Source organism: Oncorhynchus kisutch, linkage group LG13 (assembly GCF_002021735.2).
Source record: "Oncorhynchus kisutch isolate 150728-3 linkage group LG13, Okis_V2, whole genome shotgun sequence".
Lineage (NCBI taxonomy): Eukaryota > Metazoa > Chordata > Actinopteri > Salmoniformes > Salmonidae > Oncorhynchus > Oncorhynchus kisutch.
In genome coordinates this window covers 53721445-53739324 of record NC_034186.2, presented here as the reverse complement: position 1 = coordinate 53739324, position 17880 = coordinate 53721445, and the positions used below count along the sequence as shown (strand labels likewise).

General features: G+C 45.5%; 1 protein-coding gene across 2 annotated transcripts in view; it reads left to right on the top strand.

Annotated features, from left to right (window-relative positions):
- Positions 1–17880, top strand: part of LOC109901775 (zinc finger protein 407) — a 196817-nt gene that overhangs the window by 124233 nt on the left and 54704 nt on the right. For both annotated transcript variants that reach the window (XM_031786551.1, XM_031786552.1), the window contains exons 5-7: positions 1178–1344; positions 8985–9068; positions 12022–12142. In XM_031786551.1, the coding sequence (XP_031642411.1) occupies positions 1178–1344; positions 8985–9068; positions 12022–12142 (372 nt within the window). The remainder of the gene's footprint in view (positions 1–1177; positions 1345–8984; positions 9069–12021; positions 12143–17880) is intronic.

Here is a 17880-nt window from a genome sequence, read left to right as displayed (position 1 = left end):
GGAAACAGGGTTTGAAGAGATGGTTAGTGAGAAAGGGAAACAGGGTTTGAAGAGATGGTTAGAGATGGTTAGTGAGAAAGGGAAACAGGGTTTGAAGAGATGGTTAGAGATGGTTAGTGAGAAAGGGAAACAGGGTTTGAAGAGATGGTTAGTGAGAAAGGGAAACAGGGTTTGAAGCGATGGTGAGATGATGGTTAGTTGAGAGAAAGGGAAACAGGGTTTTGAAGAGGATGGTCTAGAGAGATGGTTAGTGAGAAAGGGAAACAGGGTTTGAAGAGATGGTTAGAGATGGTTAGTGAGAAAGGGAAACAGGGTTTGAAGAGATGGTTAGAGATGGTTAGTGAGAAAGGGAAACAGGGTTTGAAGAGATGGGCATGAAGAAATATGAGGAATAAGATTTTTTTAATATCTTTATTTAACTAGGCAAGTCAGTTAAGAACAAATTCTTATTTTCAATTACAGCCTAGGAACAGTGGGTTACCTGCCTTGTTCAGGGGCAGAATGACAGATTTGTACCTTGTCAGCTCGGGGATTCGATCTTGCAACCTTTCGGTTACTAGCCCAACGCTCTAACCACTAAGCTACCCGAGGTAAAGTGTGCATCAGCTTTTCATTTAGCCTACAGTATTCCTGCTGGCCAGGACTAAGTGGTGGGAGACCCCTGTACAGGGCAACTCTATTCTCCCCACTGGCCTGTTGTGTGTGTGTGTGTGTGTGTGTTGTGTGTGTGTGTGAGTGTGTGTGTGTGTGTGTGTGTGTGGTGTGTGTGTGTGTGGTGTGTGTGTGTGTGTGTGTGTGTGTGTGTGTGTGTGTGTGTGTGTGTGTGTGTGTGTGTGTGTGTGTATGTGTGTGTGTGTGTGTGTGTGTGTTTGGACTGTAACAGAATTTCTCCAGTCCTCTGGGCCCTGGCGCAAAGCAGAGAATAAATGGTGGAGGTGGCAGGCCTGGACAGAAAAATCAATGCCTGCTTATACAGACATGACACGCCAGGGGCCCCAGCAATCTGTGTGTGTGTTCTCCTACATCCTCCCTTCCCTACCTTAGAGACTTGGGTTTCTACCTTTTACCTCAGCTTTGTGACTAAATAACTCTCTTCTTTTCCCTCCCTCCCTCCCTCCCTCCCTCCCTCCCTCCCTCCCTCCCTCCCTCCCTCCCTCCCTCCCTCCCTCCCTCGCAGGAAGTTTGAGTGTGATCTGTGCGACCGGTCGTTCAGTGAGAAGTGGGCTTTGAACAACCACATGAAGCTGCATACGGGGGACAAGCCCCATAAGTGTGCCTGGCCTGCCTGCCACTACGCCTTCCTCACCCTGTCTGCCATGAAAGACCACTACAGGACACACACGGGTGAGCTGCAACACCCGCACATGTTGTCTAATGTGCTGCACACACACCTCATGTCACCTAGACACCCACACACATCTCGTATACACACCTGGGATTGTCTAGTGTACACACCTCATGTCACCTAGACACCCACACACATCTCGTATACACACCTGTGATTGTCTAGTGTACACACCTCATGTCACCTAGACACCCACACACACCTCGTATACACACCTGTGATTGTCTAGTGTACACACCTCATGTCACCTAGACACCCACACACCTCGTATACACACCTGTGATTGTCTAGTGTACACACCTCATGTCAGCTAGACACCCACACACACCTCATGTCACCTAGACACCCACACACACCTCGTATACACACCTGTGATTGTCTAGTGTACACACCTCATGTCACCTAGACACCCACACACATCTCGTATACACACCTGTGATTGTCTAGTGTACACACCTCATGTCAGCTAGACACCCACACACACCTCATGTCACCTAGACACCCACATACACCTCGTATACACACCTGTGATTGTCTAGTGTACAAACCTCATGTCACCTAGACACCCACACACACCTCATGTAACCTAGACACCCACACACATCTCGTATACACACCTGTGATTGTCTAGTGTACACACCTCATGTCACCTAGACACCCACACACACCTCATGTCACCTAGACACCCACACACACCTCGTATACACACCTGTGATTGTCTAGTGCACACACCTCATGTCAGCTAGACACCCACACACACCTCGTATACACACCTGTGATTGCCTAGTGTACACACCTCATGTCAGCTAGACACCCACGCACCTCATGTCACCTAGACACCCACACACACCTCGTATACACACCTGTGATTGCCTAGTGTACACACCTCATGTCACCTAGACACCCACACACACCTCGTATACACACCTGTGATTGCCTAGTGTACACACCTCATGTCACCTAGACACCCACACACACCTCGTAAACACACCTGTGATTGTCTAGTGTACACACCTCATGTCACCTAGACACCCACACACACCTCGTATACACACCTGTGATTGCCTAGTGTACACACCTCATGTCACCTAGACACACAAACCGATACCTTCAGTTAATGACTACATGTCCATACAGGTGAGACACCTTCAGGATACCTACCTACAGTACAGACATGTACCGAGAGGAAGAATCAGTGAGAAATGAACAAAGTGCCTGTTTGGTGTGGCCAGACTGTTTGCCTTTGGTGTCAGTCCGTCAGTCAACCTGCTCCTTGACTCCCTTTTAAGTCAATGACAAAAGCTAGCGGACGTCAGGGCGGCAGGCGGGGGGCCTGGTCTCGGTATGACAGACTGAGTGAGCGCCAGCAGGAGAACAGTCCATCCGTCACGCGGGCCCCTCTCACAGTGGCAAGGCGCCGCCAACATAATTAGACCTTTTTATTTTCATTTGTTTCCCCGAGAACCGCCGTTCGCCGTCAGCCGGGTCCCGACCGTCACTCTGCTCCAAGCACCTAGGTGTCACTTGCTGCGACAGGGAGGGTAGGGGAAGAGGGAGGGGGAGAGAGGAGAGAGGGAGAGAAAGAGATTGGCAGGCGGGCAGGGAGAGAGATGACTGAGAGAGAGAGAGACGACAGAGAGAGATGACAAAGAGAGAGAGAGACGACAGACAGAGAGAGAGACGACAGAGAGAGAGAGACACGCCAGAGAGAGAGAGACGACTGAGAGAGACGACAGAGAGAGACGACAGAGAGAGAGAGAGAGAGAGAGAGAGAGACGACTGAGAGAGAGAGAGACGACTGAGAGAGAGAGAGACGACAGAGAGAGAAAGACGACAGAGAGAGAAGACAGAGAGAGAGAAGACAGAGAGAGAGACGACAGAGAGAGAGACGACAGAGAGAGAGACGACAGAGAGAGACGACAGAGAGAGAGAGAGAGAGACGACAGAGAGAGAGAGAGACGACAGAGCGAGAGAGAGAGAGACGACAGAGAGAGAGAGACGACAGAGAGAGAGAGAGACGACAGAGAGAGAGAGAGATGACATAGAGAGAGAGATGACAGAGAGAGAGAGAGACGACGGACAGAGAGAGAGACGACAGACAGAGAGAGACGACAGACAGAGAGAGAGACGACTGAGAGAAATATGACAGAGAGAGAGAGACACGACAGAGAGAGAGAGAGACGACTGAGAGAGAGAGACGACTGAGAGAAAGACGACAGAGAGAGAGACAACAGAGAGAGAGACGACAGAGAGAGAAAAAGAGAGACGACAGAGAGAAAGAGAGATGAGACGACAGAGAAATATATAACAGAGAAAGAGAGAGACGACAGAGACGACAGAGAGAGAGACGACAGAGAGAGAGACGACAGAGAGAGAGACGACAGAGAGAGAGACGACAGAGAGAGAGATGACAGAGAGAGAGATGACAGAGAGAGACGACAGACAGAGAGACGACCGAGAGAGGAAGAAAGAGAGAGAGACGACTGAGAGAGACTCATGGCCCTGATTAGTGACACCCAGAATGCTAACTCAATTTACAGCTCCATGATGAAACACTTCTATTAATGGGCAGACAGGGATGGGATGAGGGGGGGAGGGGGGGTGACAGAGGCAGACGTTACCGTATCATTGCAATCCCATTCCAGCACACTGGCGAGTTGACACACTCTAAAATATGATCGGCTTGTGTGAACTGTTTGAACGTTATAAATGGGCTCCTTCACAAGGGTCAGCTGCAATACTAATAAAATAAGTAGGAAACTAAAAGTTGAACTATTCACTCCCAGGTGACATGTGGCTGTAAGTAATTGGGGAGATCTTTGTTACGTGCCTGGGTCTGGGTTGTGTGTGTAGCGGGCGGGAAGAGGATAGATCGGACCACTGGTAGGGGGTGTTGAGGAAAGTAGCGTGGGACGACGTTTGAGTGTGTGTCAGCAGAGATACCCAAGATAATGTAGCGCAACAATTAAGGTGTTTGAATTGTTGGCCCCTATGCTATTACGTGTAAAGCTGTTGTGCAAACAGTGTTTGAGATGTGCTACAGCACTAATCATGAAATGGAATTCTGTCTTTAAGTAGTGTATGTTCTCAGTCCTGTGGCATTTGAATATTTTCGTTGTGACGAGAGAATGAATCTCTATAAAAACACACTTGTGCTGCTACCATTCCCTTGACTGTGACTGTGGCAGATGCAGTCATAGTGAGGGACGTCCTATTTTTCCTTCCTGTGTGTGAACAACTCCTGGGCCTGCAGTCATGTCTCTAACTGTATTCATTGTTCTGGGGCTGATTTGTGTGTTTTCTATGTTAATCACTCCCCTCACACCCCCAATGTCTGAGGAAGAGGAGGAGGGGAGGTAGCGTCAGCCGCCAGGGTCATTTGTAACGGCTGATGAATGAGCGACTCAAATAAATAAATAAATCAAAATGTCCCAACCCGCCCCGGCCTTTCCCCCCAGCTCTTCCGCAGAGGGACCCCGGCAGTGCCGTTTGCCGCGACAGGGCCACAATTGATTTCCTCATTGCCTCAGTTTGTCGCTTAATCTGGCGATATGCTGATATATCTTCGCACTTTTGTCAATTAATTTCCCTGAGAAATGAGGCCCAAAATGGCGAGTCACATCAATACAGCGGGCGGATTCTGTGTCGAAAAATTAAGCGGTAAAATGAATTGCCCTCCCAACCGCAACCCTGCTAAAACATAACTAATGACTCCTCCGGGGTTCTTTAAAACACAGATATAGGCATCGGGCGCCCAGACACACATATATCAAATCAAATGTTATTTATCAAATGCTTCGTAAACAACAGGTGTAGCTTAAAAATGAGATCCGGACGGGATCTTCCCAAAAGTGTAGAGCTGGAGAAAATAGAGAAACGAGTAATAACACATAATAGTAAAAGTCATAAGAAATGCACCGTTGAGTAACGATAACTTGGCTGTATACACGGGGGCATCAGGATCGATGTGCGGGGGTACGAGGTACTATCTGCAGTACATGTAACTAGGAATAGAGTGACTAGGCAACAGGATGGATAATAAACAGTAGCAGTGTATGTGATTCAAAAACACACACCCACACTTCAAAGTACTTTTTAATAAGTATTGCAATAAGTGGATTTATTTTGTTAAGGGTAGAGGGAGTACCAGAAGAATGAGAACAAAGAATAGTTTTGGAGTGATAAAATGACTAAAAGTTATATAAGCCCACACGAGAGATGAGCTTTAACCTGTGTGTGTGTGTGTGTGTGTGTGTAATCTGGGGTACGTTTTGTGTGTGACCGTGCTTTTGTCTGATCTGCGTTATGTTCCGTGTGCGTCTCCGTGAGCGAGTTGTGATTGCGTGTGTAGAGGCCCTGTGCTCAGTATCTTTAGCCTGCTGGAACCCCTGGTGTTGACAAGGACCCGCCACTGCCATGTCCCCATCCAACCCCGTCCTCCCCTCGGCCCTCAGAGGGCTCACCGCCATCGAACAGCAGATGAAAAGCACACGTAATTTATCGCCAGCGTTTCCTCCTCAAGAATAATTGTGGCGACCGCGACTGGGCGCGGGAATCGATGGCTATGGATTTTTCCGTGGTGGGGTCTTGTAGCATGGGGCATAATGAGAGATGGAAGGGCGATGGGTGGAATCGGGGGGTGATGGGGGGGAGGGAACGAGGGGTCTGTTTTTCTGATAGGAACTGAGGAGGAGGCAGACCTAACGCTCCCCTAACAGTCTGCTAACGTTCCCCTAACGTTCCCCCTAACATTCCCCTAACGTTGCCCTGAAGGTTTCAATGCCGACAAGGAGAAAGAGAAGAAGAAGGGCAATTTTAAAAGCCCAGGGATTTTATCATTCCAGAATGAACAAATAGGAATCCTCTTTAAGACCTATTTAAGACTGGTGGATTTCTCTTCTTAAGTGGCACTGCGTTAGAACACTCCTCACAGTCGAGTGGCTTTAAATGGGAGTAATACGAGGCTCCTCTCTCTCTCTCTCTCTCTCTCTCTCTCTCTCTCTCTCTCTCTCTCTCTCTCTCTCTCTCTCTCTCTCTCTCTCTCTCTCTCTCTCCATCCCTCTCTCCCTCTCTCTCTCCAGCCCTCTCTCTCTCCATCCCTCTCTCCCTCTCTCTCTCAATGCCCCTCTCTCTCTCTCTCTCTCTCTCTCTCTCTCTCTGTCTCTCTGTCTCTCTCTCTCTCTCTCTCTCTCTCTCTCTCTCTCTGTGGATTCAAGGATTCAATAAAAGCTGTTATCCGAAGTGAAAAACACTACTTCCCCTCTGCGTGAAGTTGTCACCTCGATGCATTAGCAATGCACAGCGAGAGTTCAAACTTTGGGATTGAGATGAGCAGTTGCGTGATAGTGTGTGCGTGTGTGTGTGTGCGTGATAGTGTGTGCGTGTGTGCGTGATAGTGTGTGCGTGTGTGTGTGTGTGTGATAGTGTGTGCGTGTGTGTGTGTGTGTGTGTGTGCGTGATAGTGTGTGCGTGTGTGTGTGCGTGTGTGCGCACGCGTGCGTGCTTGTGCTCTTGTGTGCATGGGTTCATGCACATGCTGCATGTGTCCGTGTGTGTGTCTGTCCGCGTGTGCATGCATACCTGTGTGTGTGTGTGTGTGCGTGCTACTGTACCCACATGAAAAATGTATATTTTGTGGACATTACTGTAGTATTTACTACAGTGTTTTTTTTGTGAATAATACTGCAGAATTTACTAGAGTATTCTACAGTATACTGCAACATTATATAGCAAGTACTACACATGATTGAGGGAAACTACAGTGTGTAGTATAGTATTCTACAGTGTATAGTTTACTACAGAACTCTATAGTAAGTACTGTAGTATTCCTCAGCAAACTGTAGTATTTTTCTTTCATGTGGGCAGCTACAGCATGTGCCTTATGTCCTGGAGGCAGACAGGCCAGAGCTCTGCCATCTAATCAGAGCCGTTTCCTGCTGAGGCGAGCTGGTGTAATTAGCAATGGGCAGCAACAGGTTAGCACTGAGGCACAGCACCATACTAAGCCTCTGTCATATAATCGCTGTTATTAACACCTGTAGGTCTATGTCCTTAGATCACAATGTCTACTTAGCTAAAGAAAATTGGATGTTTTGTCACGTACACCGGATAGGTGCAGCCGTAGTAGTACGGCGACCCTGGAGCAAATTGGAGGTTAAGTGCCTTGCTCGTGGACACATCGACAGATTTTTCACCTTGACGGCTCGGTTATTTGAACGAGCAAACATTTTGGCTACCGGCCCAACGCTCTAACCGCTAGGCTACCTGTCGCCCAACAGAAGGAATTGTTTTCAGATGGTCATAAAATGTATCATTTAGACATTTCATTTCGAATTTTAGGATCCCTGTAGGTATAAAAAAAAATATATATATACAAAAATGATTTGATAAAATGTTGAATTTGGAATTTACTGCTAAAGCCCATAAGAAACACATTTAATAACACATTTATTAGTACATGGCGAAACAGAGGGTCCAAAAATGTATCACAAGGAATAAGGTTTTGAAGTGTCTGTCCTGTATCTGAGAGATATAAGATGTTTGGTCACATTATTAGTGGCACATTTGACCCCCTATGCGCTTTTTGCCATTTCCACAGCCCGATACTGGGTTACCTTCAGATGACTCTCCTGAAGCTTGTGTGCCTCGTAGAGCAGAACAACCAACACCTTCAAAAGGAAAGTCTCCTCTTTTGATATTCGTGGCATATTAGTTCTAACGGTTCGGTCTGGACGGTCGGTTTTATGAGAAGACCTCTTTGAAATGAGGATGTCCGCGACAGGGGGTTCAGATAACTGCCGTAAAGCTTGTTGATGTCGTAGAGCCAAACAACCAACACTGTTATAAACATCCGTTATACTGGGTATAGACCATCACCTGGGTCCTGTTCAGTAGAGAGGAAGCATTTTGAAATATAAAAGGGGGGGGGGGTACGTTCTGAACTGGACGACATGTTTTGTCGTCCAGTTGCCAAACGTTTTGCATGTCGTGCAAATAAATACTCATACTGATGATCCAGTGTCCTCAGAGTCATGTTTGTGTTGCAATCAGCCTGCCTTACACCCCCCCTCCGCCCCATCCTCCTCCTGCTGTGTCTGTGTTGAGAGACAGAGCACGTGAGCCATCAGGCTGTTAATGACAGTGCCAGATGCAGGGGAAGAGGGAGAGAGAGGAAGCACACTTGCGCAGTAAAAAACCCGCTGGAGTGATCAGCTCAGCCCCATCTGGAAGGCATCGGCCAGAAATGAAGTTGTACAAAACCATCCCATTGATAATAAAGCTAATTTTTATGGCTCTGACAAGTATGTAATTATGTTCAGCGGTGCTTTTCAGATTTTATCACAGTCAATAAACCACACTGGCAATTTCCGTCCCATTTGACATATTTACACGGATACATTTGATTGGAGGAATTAGTTAACTGTGAGAGCCTTGATGGATATACACTAGTGATCTGTGACTTTTCCCTCCACTTTCATCTGTTAATGAACACCCCCCCCTCCCTCTCTCTCTCTCTCTCTCTCTCTCTCTCTCTCTCCCCCCCCCCCCCCTCCCTCTGTGTCGATGATGTTGTCCCTACTCCTTCTTCCTCTGTTGACTCTGTAATGTTCTCTGACCCCCTCATTCCCGCCCCCTACAGGAGAGAAGTCCTTCCTGTGTGATCTCTGTGGTTTTGCGGGTGGCACGCGACACGCCCTCACCAAACATCGCCGCCAACACACAGGTAAGCCGCACGACCCTAGAGCTGCACACATCCAGCGTCTGACACACAGACACACACACACACACACACACACACACACTCACGGTCATCATTGCTGCTACTATTTATTATTATTCATCTAAGCTGCTCAACCATATCACTATTATTTCTGACACACACACACACACACACACACACACACAGTCTGACATGTTTGCTGTTAGTGATAGACATGTGTAGCAGTATGGATGACTGAATCTGCGATTTTTAATTTAGGTTATCATTTCACCATGTCATTCTATCGCTTAGGAAAATTGCGTTTTTCAGATAGGCCGTCAATAACAAGTGCTTTTTGGATATTGGGAAAGTGAAACAAATCCTGTTAACCGTTCGCCTGGCAGGCGCCCAAGGATCAAGCGCCCCATTATAAATATTCATTTAGATATTCATATTTTTTATTTTATTTTTGCTGTCGCATTTTGACAGTCATTTACATTTACCCAACGCTCTTTTTGTCCTCTCTTGTCCCCTGTTGTCAAGTGTCAATTCCAATAAATACACCTCGCCAATCTATTGTCGGACACACTGTCCGGACTACAGGTGTAATCAGTGAGTGTGTCTCTTTTTTTCAGGTCAGACCTGGGTTCAAATACGATTTGAAGTCCTTGAAATGCTTTAGATGACTGAGTCTCAACTGTTTTTGTCTCGGGACCCAAATCTAACCAGGTTGTGTCAGTCGCGACCCAATATCTGCACGGCAGAAAATAATCGTCAAAATACGATCTGTGAAAAATAAAAAATAAAATGGTATGTTGTTAGTGAATGTAGCAAATAAATGACAAGGGAACGACATTCCCCGTTCTTTCATTGACAATAATAACAATTCTCCCATATTCTTGATGAAGAATGTTAATAAATTCACTAGTTTGAGAGCACAAAATCAACCCCAAAATAACGCTGCTAATAGCCCTATGTTGAAAATACGGTGATTGAAGAAAAAAACATTTTTGCTCAGACACCCGTGACCCATTGACAATGGCTGCTTTAGGTGTCCTTGATTAAGCTTCCCTGGCACAATTGAATCATTGGAATTGGAACAAAATTGCAAACCCCGCTAACCAGGCAGGATCAAGCAAATTCTCAAAAGTATTTGAAAGATTTCAACCACTTTCCTACTAGCACTGACTTTGCTTAATAACTATTTTGTTAAGGGGCTATGATTGTGATATGTTGTGGTCTCATCTAGCTACAGTGGGGGCAAAAAAGTATTTAGTCAGCCAGCAATTGTGCAAGTTCTCCCACTTAAAAAGATGAGAGAGGCCTGTAATTTTCATCATAGGTACACTTCAACTATGACAGACAAAATGAGAAAGAAAATCCAGAAAATCACATTGTAGGATTTTTTATAAATTTATTTGCAAATTATGGTGCAAAATAAGTATTTGGTCAATAACAAAAGTTTATCTCAATACTTTGTTATATACCCTTTGTTGGCAATGGCAGTTTTCACACACTGTTGCTGGTATTTTGGCCCATTCCTCCATGCAGATTTCCTCTAGAGCAGTGATGTTTTGGGGCTGTTGCTGGGCAACACGGACTTTCAACTCCCTCCAAAGATGTTCTATGGGGTTGAGATCTGGAGACTGGCTAGGCCACTCCAGAACCTTGAAATGCTTCTTACGAAGCCACTCCTCCATTGCCCGGGTGGTGTGTTTGGGATCATTGTCATGCTGAAAGACCCAGACACGTTTCATCTTCAATGCCCTTGCTGATGGAAGGAGGTTTTCACTCAAAATATCACGATACATACATGGCCCCATTCATTCTTTCCTTTACACGGATCAGTCGTCCTGGTCCCTTTGCAGAAAAACAGCCCCAAAGCATGATGTTTCCACCCCCATGCTTCACAGTAGGTATGGTGTTCTTTGGATGCAACTCAGCATTATTTGTCCTCCAAACACGACGAGTTGAGTTTTTACCAAAAAGTTATATTTTGACCATATGACCATATGACCATGACCATATGACATTCTCCCAATCTTCTTCTGGATCATCCAAATGCTCTCTAGCAAACTTCAGACGGGCCTGGACATGTACTGGCTTAAGTAGGGGGACACGTCTGTCACTGCAGGATTTGAGTCCCTGGCGGCGTAGTGTGTTACTGATGGTAGGCTTTGTTACTTTGGTCCCGGCTCTCTGCAGGTCATTCACTAGGTCCCCCATGTGGTTCTGGTATTTTTGCTGCGTGGAGCCCCAGATCGAGGGAGATTATCAGTGGTCTTGTATGTCTTCCATTTCCTAATAATTGCTCCCACAGTTGATTTCTTCAAACCAAGCTGCTTACCTATTGCAGATTCAGTCTTCCCAGCCTGGTGCAGGTCTACAATTTTGTTTCTGGTGTCCTTTGACAGCTCTTTGGTCTTGGCCATAGTGGAGTTTGGAGTGTGACTGTTTGAGGTTGTGGACAGGTGTCTTTTATACTGATAACAAGTTCAAACAGGTGCCATTAATACAGGTAACGAGTGGAGGACAGAGGAGTCTCTTAAAGAAGAAGTTACAGGTCTGTGAGAGCCAGAAATCTTGCTTGTTTGTAGGTGACCAAATACTTATTTTCCACCATAATTTGCAAATAAATTCATAAAAAATCCTACAATGTGATTTTCTGGATTTTTTTTCTCATTTTGTCTGTCATAGTTGAAGTGTACCTATGATGAAAATTACAGGCCTCTCTCATCTTTTTAAGTGGGAGAACTTGCACAATTGGTGGCTGACTAAATACTTTTTTGCCACACTGTATGTTAAGATGAATGGGCTTATGTACGTAAATGATTCATATGTCAAATGTAAATGTCTGTGTTAGAGTGAACTTCTGCTTGAGATGGACAGTGATTCTGTATCTCTCTCTGTCCGTCTGTCCGTCTTTCTATCCACCTGTCCTCATCTTCTCTGTCTGTCTCTCTGTCCGTCCGCCCAGGAGAACGGCCTTTCAAGTGTCAGCTGTGCGGCTTCGCCTCCACCACCCAGTCCCACTTGACCCGCCACAAGCGGGTGCACACAGGGGAGAAGCCCTACCGATGCCCCTGGTGCGACTACAGGTACCGGCTCATTGGGCTCGCCCACGCATGGATGGATAGATGGCAGGGGTTGATGGCAGGGGTTGATGGGCAGGAGGACTGGGGGTTTAATCACACAAGCACGCGCAAACACACACACACACACACAGGTTGGATCTCCCACAGGCTTCATCATCTCATCTCATCACTCTGCAATCATCAGCAGGCTACAGCAGCCACGGGCAGGTCTCTGTCATTAAAACACCATCACAGACCATCAGTAATTACACAGGAAATTGTCGGTGAAATTGGAAAAACTTTTGGCCACGTTGCACTTCTCCATCTCGCTTCTCTTCCTCTTCTTCATCCTCTTCCTCCCCCTCTCAGGTGGAAGTGTGAAAGGAATGCTCCTGGCATTGGTTTTAGAGAAACCAAAATGACATGCACAGGCTGTTTGTTGTGGTTTGCTCTATAAGGATCTGTAAGGCTGTTTGCTGTGGTTTGCTCTATAAGGATCTGTAAGGCTGTTTGCTGTGGTTTGCTCTATAAGGATCTGTACGGCTGTTTGTTGTGGTTTGCTCTATAAGGATCTGTACGGCTGTTTGCTGTGGTTTGCTCTATAATGATCTGTACGGCTGTTTGCTGTGGTTTGCTCTATAATGATCTGTACGGCTGTTTGCTGTGGTTTGCTCTATAATGATCTGTACGGCTGTTTGCTGTGGTTTGCTCTATAATGATCTGTACGGCTGTTTGCTGTGGTTTGCTCTATAATGATCTGTACGGCTGTTTGCTGTGGTTTGCTCTATAATGATCTGTACGGCTGTTTGAATTGGAATGAACTCTTCAGATACTTGTCTGCAAAACAGAAGAAAAACTCAAATAAAACTGAGATGTTCCAATCTAGGTTCATATCTTTAAGAACATCAGAGGGAGAAATACCCCCCCCCCCCCCAAAAGCTCAATATTCCTAAACATTAATGGGACCACAATACCAATTGCCATTCTTTGTTGTTTACCATAGCTTAGAATCACTTTGGTTACAAGTTACTCCACCATGGTGAAGCTTGTCTTCTTCAGAAAGGCAATGGTTTAGCATGTGAGGTGTTATATCATATTTCACTTATTCATACCTATTTTTGCACTCAATTCACATTCTATTTATCAAGGATGAGTAGTATTTGACGTTTAAAAGCACTGTGGGGAGGCGACAGAGGGAACCAGATCAACTGCTCCTCTAGCTGATACCAAATGATTGTTACAGATTGTGGCAAATGAAACAGCAAATTAGAAGACCAATTAACATTTTTGGTTTGGCCCCCGGGGGTACGGATGGCAGAGGGAGGGGCTGGAGAGGGTAGCAGCTCGCAACCCCTGCTGGGTTCCTAATGTGTGTAGGAGGAATTGAACACGGGCACCAAGCAGTCACGAGGGCCCTAACTCTGTGCTCCGCTCTTCCACCCTGAATACATTTGTAAACCTCCAATGGCTCAACTGCTCAATGACTTTACACAAATAAGGATGCGCTAGTCAAGGCACTGTCAACATTCGACCGTGAACAGGATATCTCATGATATATAGAATTTGATATACCATTATAACGCTTACTTGTTTTGTTACTTGTAATTATATTATATTTATCATTATATTTGAATACATTTACTATACTGAACAAAAATATAAACCATTTCTTTTTTTTTTACTGAGTGACAGTTCATAAAAGGAAATCAGTCATTTGAAATAAATTCATTAGGCCCTCATCTATGGATTTTAGATGACTAGGCTTGTGCAGCGATGGGTGGGCCTCGGAGGGCATAGGCCCACCCACTTGGGAGCCAGGCCCGCCAACTGGGGAGCCAAGCCCAGCCAATCAGAATGAGTTTTTCCCCCAAAAAGGCCTTTATTACAGACATAAATACTCTTCAGTTTCATCAGCTGTCCGGGTAGCTTGTCTCAGATGATCCTGCAGGTGAAGAAGCCGGATGTGTAGATCCTGGACTGGCGTGTTTACACGTGGTCGGTCTGCGGTTGTGAGGCCGGTTGGATGTACTGCCAATTTCTCTAAAACGAAGTAGAGAAATTAACATTCAATTATCTGGCAAGAGCTCTTGTGGTGGACATTCCTGCAAAGCATGCCAACTACACACTCCCTCAAAACTTGAGACATCTGTGGCACTGTGTTGTGTGAGAAAACTGCACAGAGGGGCCTTTTATTGTCCCCAGCACTAGGTGCACCTGTGTAATAATCATGCTGGTCAATCAGCTTCTTGATATGACACACCTGTCAGGGGAAAGGAGAAATGCTCCCTAAGAGGGATGTAAAGACATTTGTGCACAACATTTGAGAGAAATAAGCTTTTTGTGTGCATGGATCTTTTATTTCAGCTCATGAAACAATGGGACCAACACTTTACACACTGTGTTTATATTTTCGTTCAGTGTATATTGTGTATCTCATATTTGGTATAAAATAGTAGATGTGTCGCTGACACCTATGAAATCCTCCAATGCAACTTCTTTACCTTATCCTCAAATGAATGTACATTGTACATTTGAATTGTATTATTGACAGTTCAAACAATTATGGTTGGAAGATGCAAGTCATTACTGTCAGATATTATCAATAGTCATATTTCAAAGGGAGAACTGGCATATACGTTCTCAAAGGCTATTTTACAATGATATACCTGTTTTTGCAGTCCAATCCTCATGCCACACCACATTATGACTATTGTTCTCAATGAAGAGACACTCATTACAGCATCATGACTGCCATAATCGCTATCCTCCTTTTAATACATTTCTATCAGCATCTTCTGTATATGCATATTCTCAATCTGCCTGCCTGTGAAAATAGCTACTTTGAGCTAATTCGAGGTAGCGCTACTTTGAGGACCGCCACACGGCTGGCGGTGGATGTCGCGGGGCCGGTGACCCTGTGAAGTTTTGGGAGAGGCGGAGAGCAAGGTGTCTCTTTGCCGTCGCAGATACCGGCCTCCATCCTTAAAACACAAAGACGCACATTTAAATCCGCCGCTAACAAACAGACTCAATTACTAGCCTCATTACCAATGCAGCCGTCGAACGAGGAAAATATGGAAATGTATTAGAACATTTTTAAAAAGACGGAACGAATCGCGACGATATCTAGGCAGTGGGGTTGATTCCCATGTCGAGTCGCTGTGCTCACCGACGTGGAGAATGTTGAAACGCGGCTGTTGGACTAATTAATATTGGCTATCGTAGGAGGACTGTGTGGGCCTTTCTCTTAGCCTGACACCTGCTGACTCCTAAACGCACACGATGCTGTTTTAATATGACAGTTATGCCATTACCATATCTGAGAGATAGAAGCGCTCCCCCGGGATCCCACCCTCACACTGTTCTTTAGAACCTTTTCATATCGGACTCTGAATGGATGTATTTATTCCACTGGCCTGGAATAAGAAATCAGTTAATTTGTCTTGAATATAAATTATTTACTTTTTTTTTTTTACTTAAAAAAAAAAAGATTTATGATTAATCTTATTCTTTTCCTGACTTGTGTCTGAAAGAAAGTTTTGAAATAACTTTAAGTGGTCGAGGAAAATTCTAAATAAAATTTTTGTCGGATAGTTACTTGTTGGATGGTATTTATTGCTACTGTTTGTGTGCTTTACTCATGTTAGGCTGGCTTATACACCATGATTTTTAAAGTGATTGAAAATGTTATTTGCTTTATTTGTGATATTGATATGATTAGGCTTAGGCCTTCTTATTATGAGCAAATACCAGTTGCGGAGTCTTGGTCTGTAAAAATGGGGAGGCCCATCCTGTAAAAATGAGGAGGCCCATCCTGTAAAAATGAGGAGGCCCATCCTGTAAAAATGAGGAGGCCCATCCTGTAAAAATGAGGAGGCCCATCCTGTAAAAATGAGGAGGCCCCTCCTGTAAAAATGAGGAGGCCCATCCTGTATGGGCTTTAGCATTAGGGGAGGGAAGTTACATCCCTGTGTGCAATCCTTATCCACTTACCCAGGGTCTTAATGGAGCTGTTACCGTACTGAGTACAGACAGACATGTCTACAGCTAAAGACATGGTGAAAAATAACTGTCCCATTCCTGGAACTCTAAGGAGAACACCTCACATTTTACCCTACCCAACACAAATAGCTTCATGGAGGGACATTTTCACCATTCACCAGCAGGTGTTTTGATGTGTTTATGTGTGAAACGCAAAAAGGGGCGGGTCCTCTGCATAGTTTTGAGGACATATTAAGTCCTGTAAAGGAAATGGAGCCAGGGCAGGACTACTAAGGCCCTTGATGGAGAGAGGTGTCTTGGGGGGGAGGTGGAAAACAAATTTCTATCGTTGCTTGGCGTGAGCTATGGTACCGTGAAGCTTTATTGTCCCAGCCGAGGTGATAAGGGAGAGTAATTGCATATTATACTGTCCGAGAATGTCAGCCCGAGACCAAGCACGAGTGCCTCATCCATCACGCATGATGCTGTGTGTGCGCGTGCGTGTGAAAGTGCCGCAGCACCTGCACGTGCTTACATGATGTGGTGGGCGTTGGATCTATTGGTGGGGGTTATGTATGTCAGTGTGTGTGAGTGCTGTATGTGAGCATGTATTTGAACATGTGTGTGTGTCCTCAGCCCCAGTCCAGGCCTGTGTACATAGTGTTCTAGGGCAGGTTTAGATAGGGCCGGAGACCAGTTTAAGCAGCATAATCAGGGGGACTCTGACTCCCTGAGCTGATGACATTACAGCCAGCACCCAGCATTACCTTACTGCATGACTACTGCCTGCAGCCCCACAGCCCTGCATGTCTACACCACGTCAATACTACACACCTACAACGCTACACTGGTCCTGTATGGCTCAGCTGGTGCTAGTAACACCAAGTCGTAAGTTCAATTCCCACATAGATTGTACACATAGTTAAAAATGTAGGTATTTACTGCACTGTAAGTCACTTAGAATACATTTCTAAGTGGTGTAAAATACCAGTGCACTACTACACCGCTTACCTCGCTACACTACTATATCACTTTATCTCGCTACGGTACTATACCACTTTACCTCGCTACACTACTACACCGCTTTACCTCGCTACACTACTATACCACTTTACCTCACTACGCTACTACACCACTTTATCTCGCTACACTACTACACCACTTTACCTCACTGCACTACTATACCACTTTACCTCGCTACACTACTACACCACTTTACCTCGCTACACTACTACACCGCTTTACCTCGCTACACTTCTATACCACTTTACCTCGCTACGGTACTATACCACTTTACCTCGGTACGCTACTACACCACTTTACCTCGCTACACTACTACACCACTTTACCTCACAACACTACTACACCACTTTACCTCGCTACACTACTACACCACTTTACCTCGCTACACTACTACAACGCTTTACCTCGCTACACTACTACACCGCTTTACCTCGCTACACTACTACACCACTTTACCTCACTGCACTACTATACCACTTTACCTCGATACACTACTACACCACTTTACCTCGCTACACTACTACACCGCTTTACCTCGCTACACTACTATACCACTTTACCTCGCTACGGTACTATACCACTTTACCTCGCTATGCTACTACACCACTTTACCTCGCTACACTACTACACCACTTTACTTCACTGCACTACTACACCACTTTACCTCACTACACTACTACACCGCTTTACCTCGCTACACTACTACACCGCTTTAACTCACTACACTACTATACCGCTTTAACTCACTACACTACTAT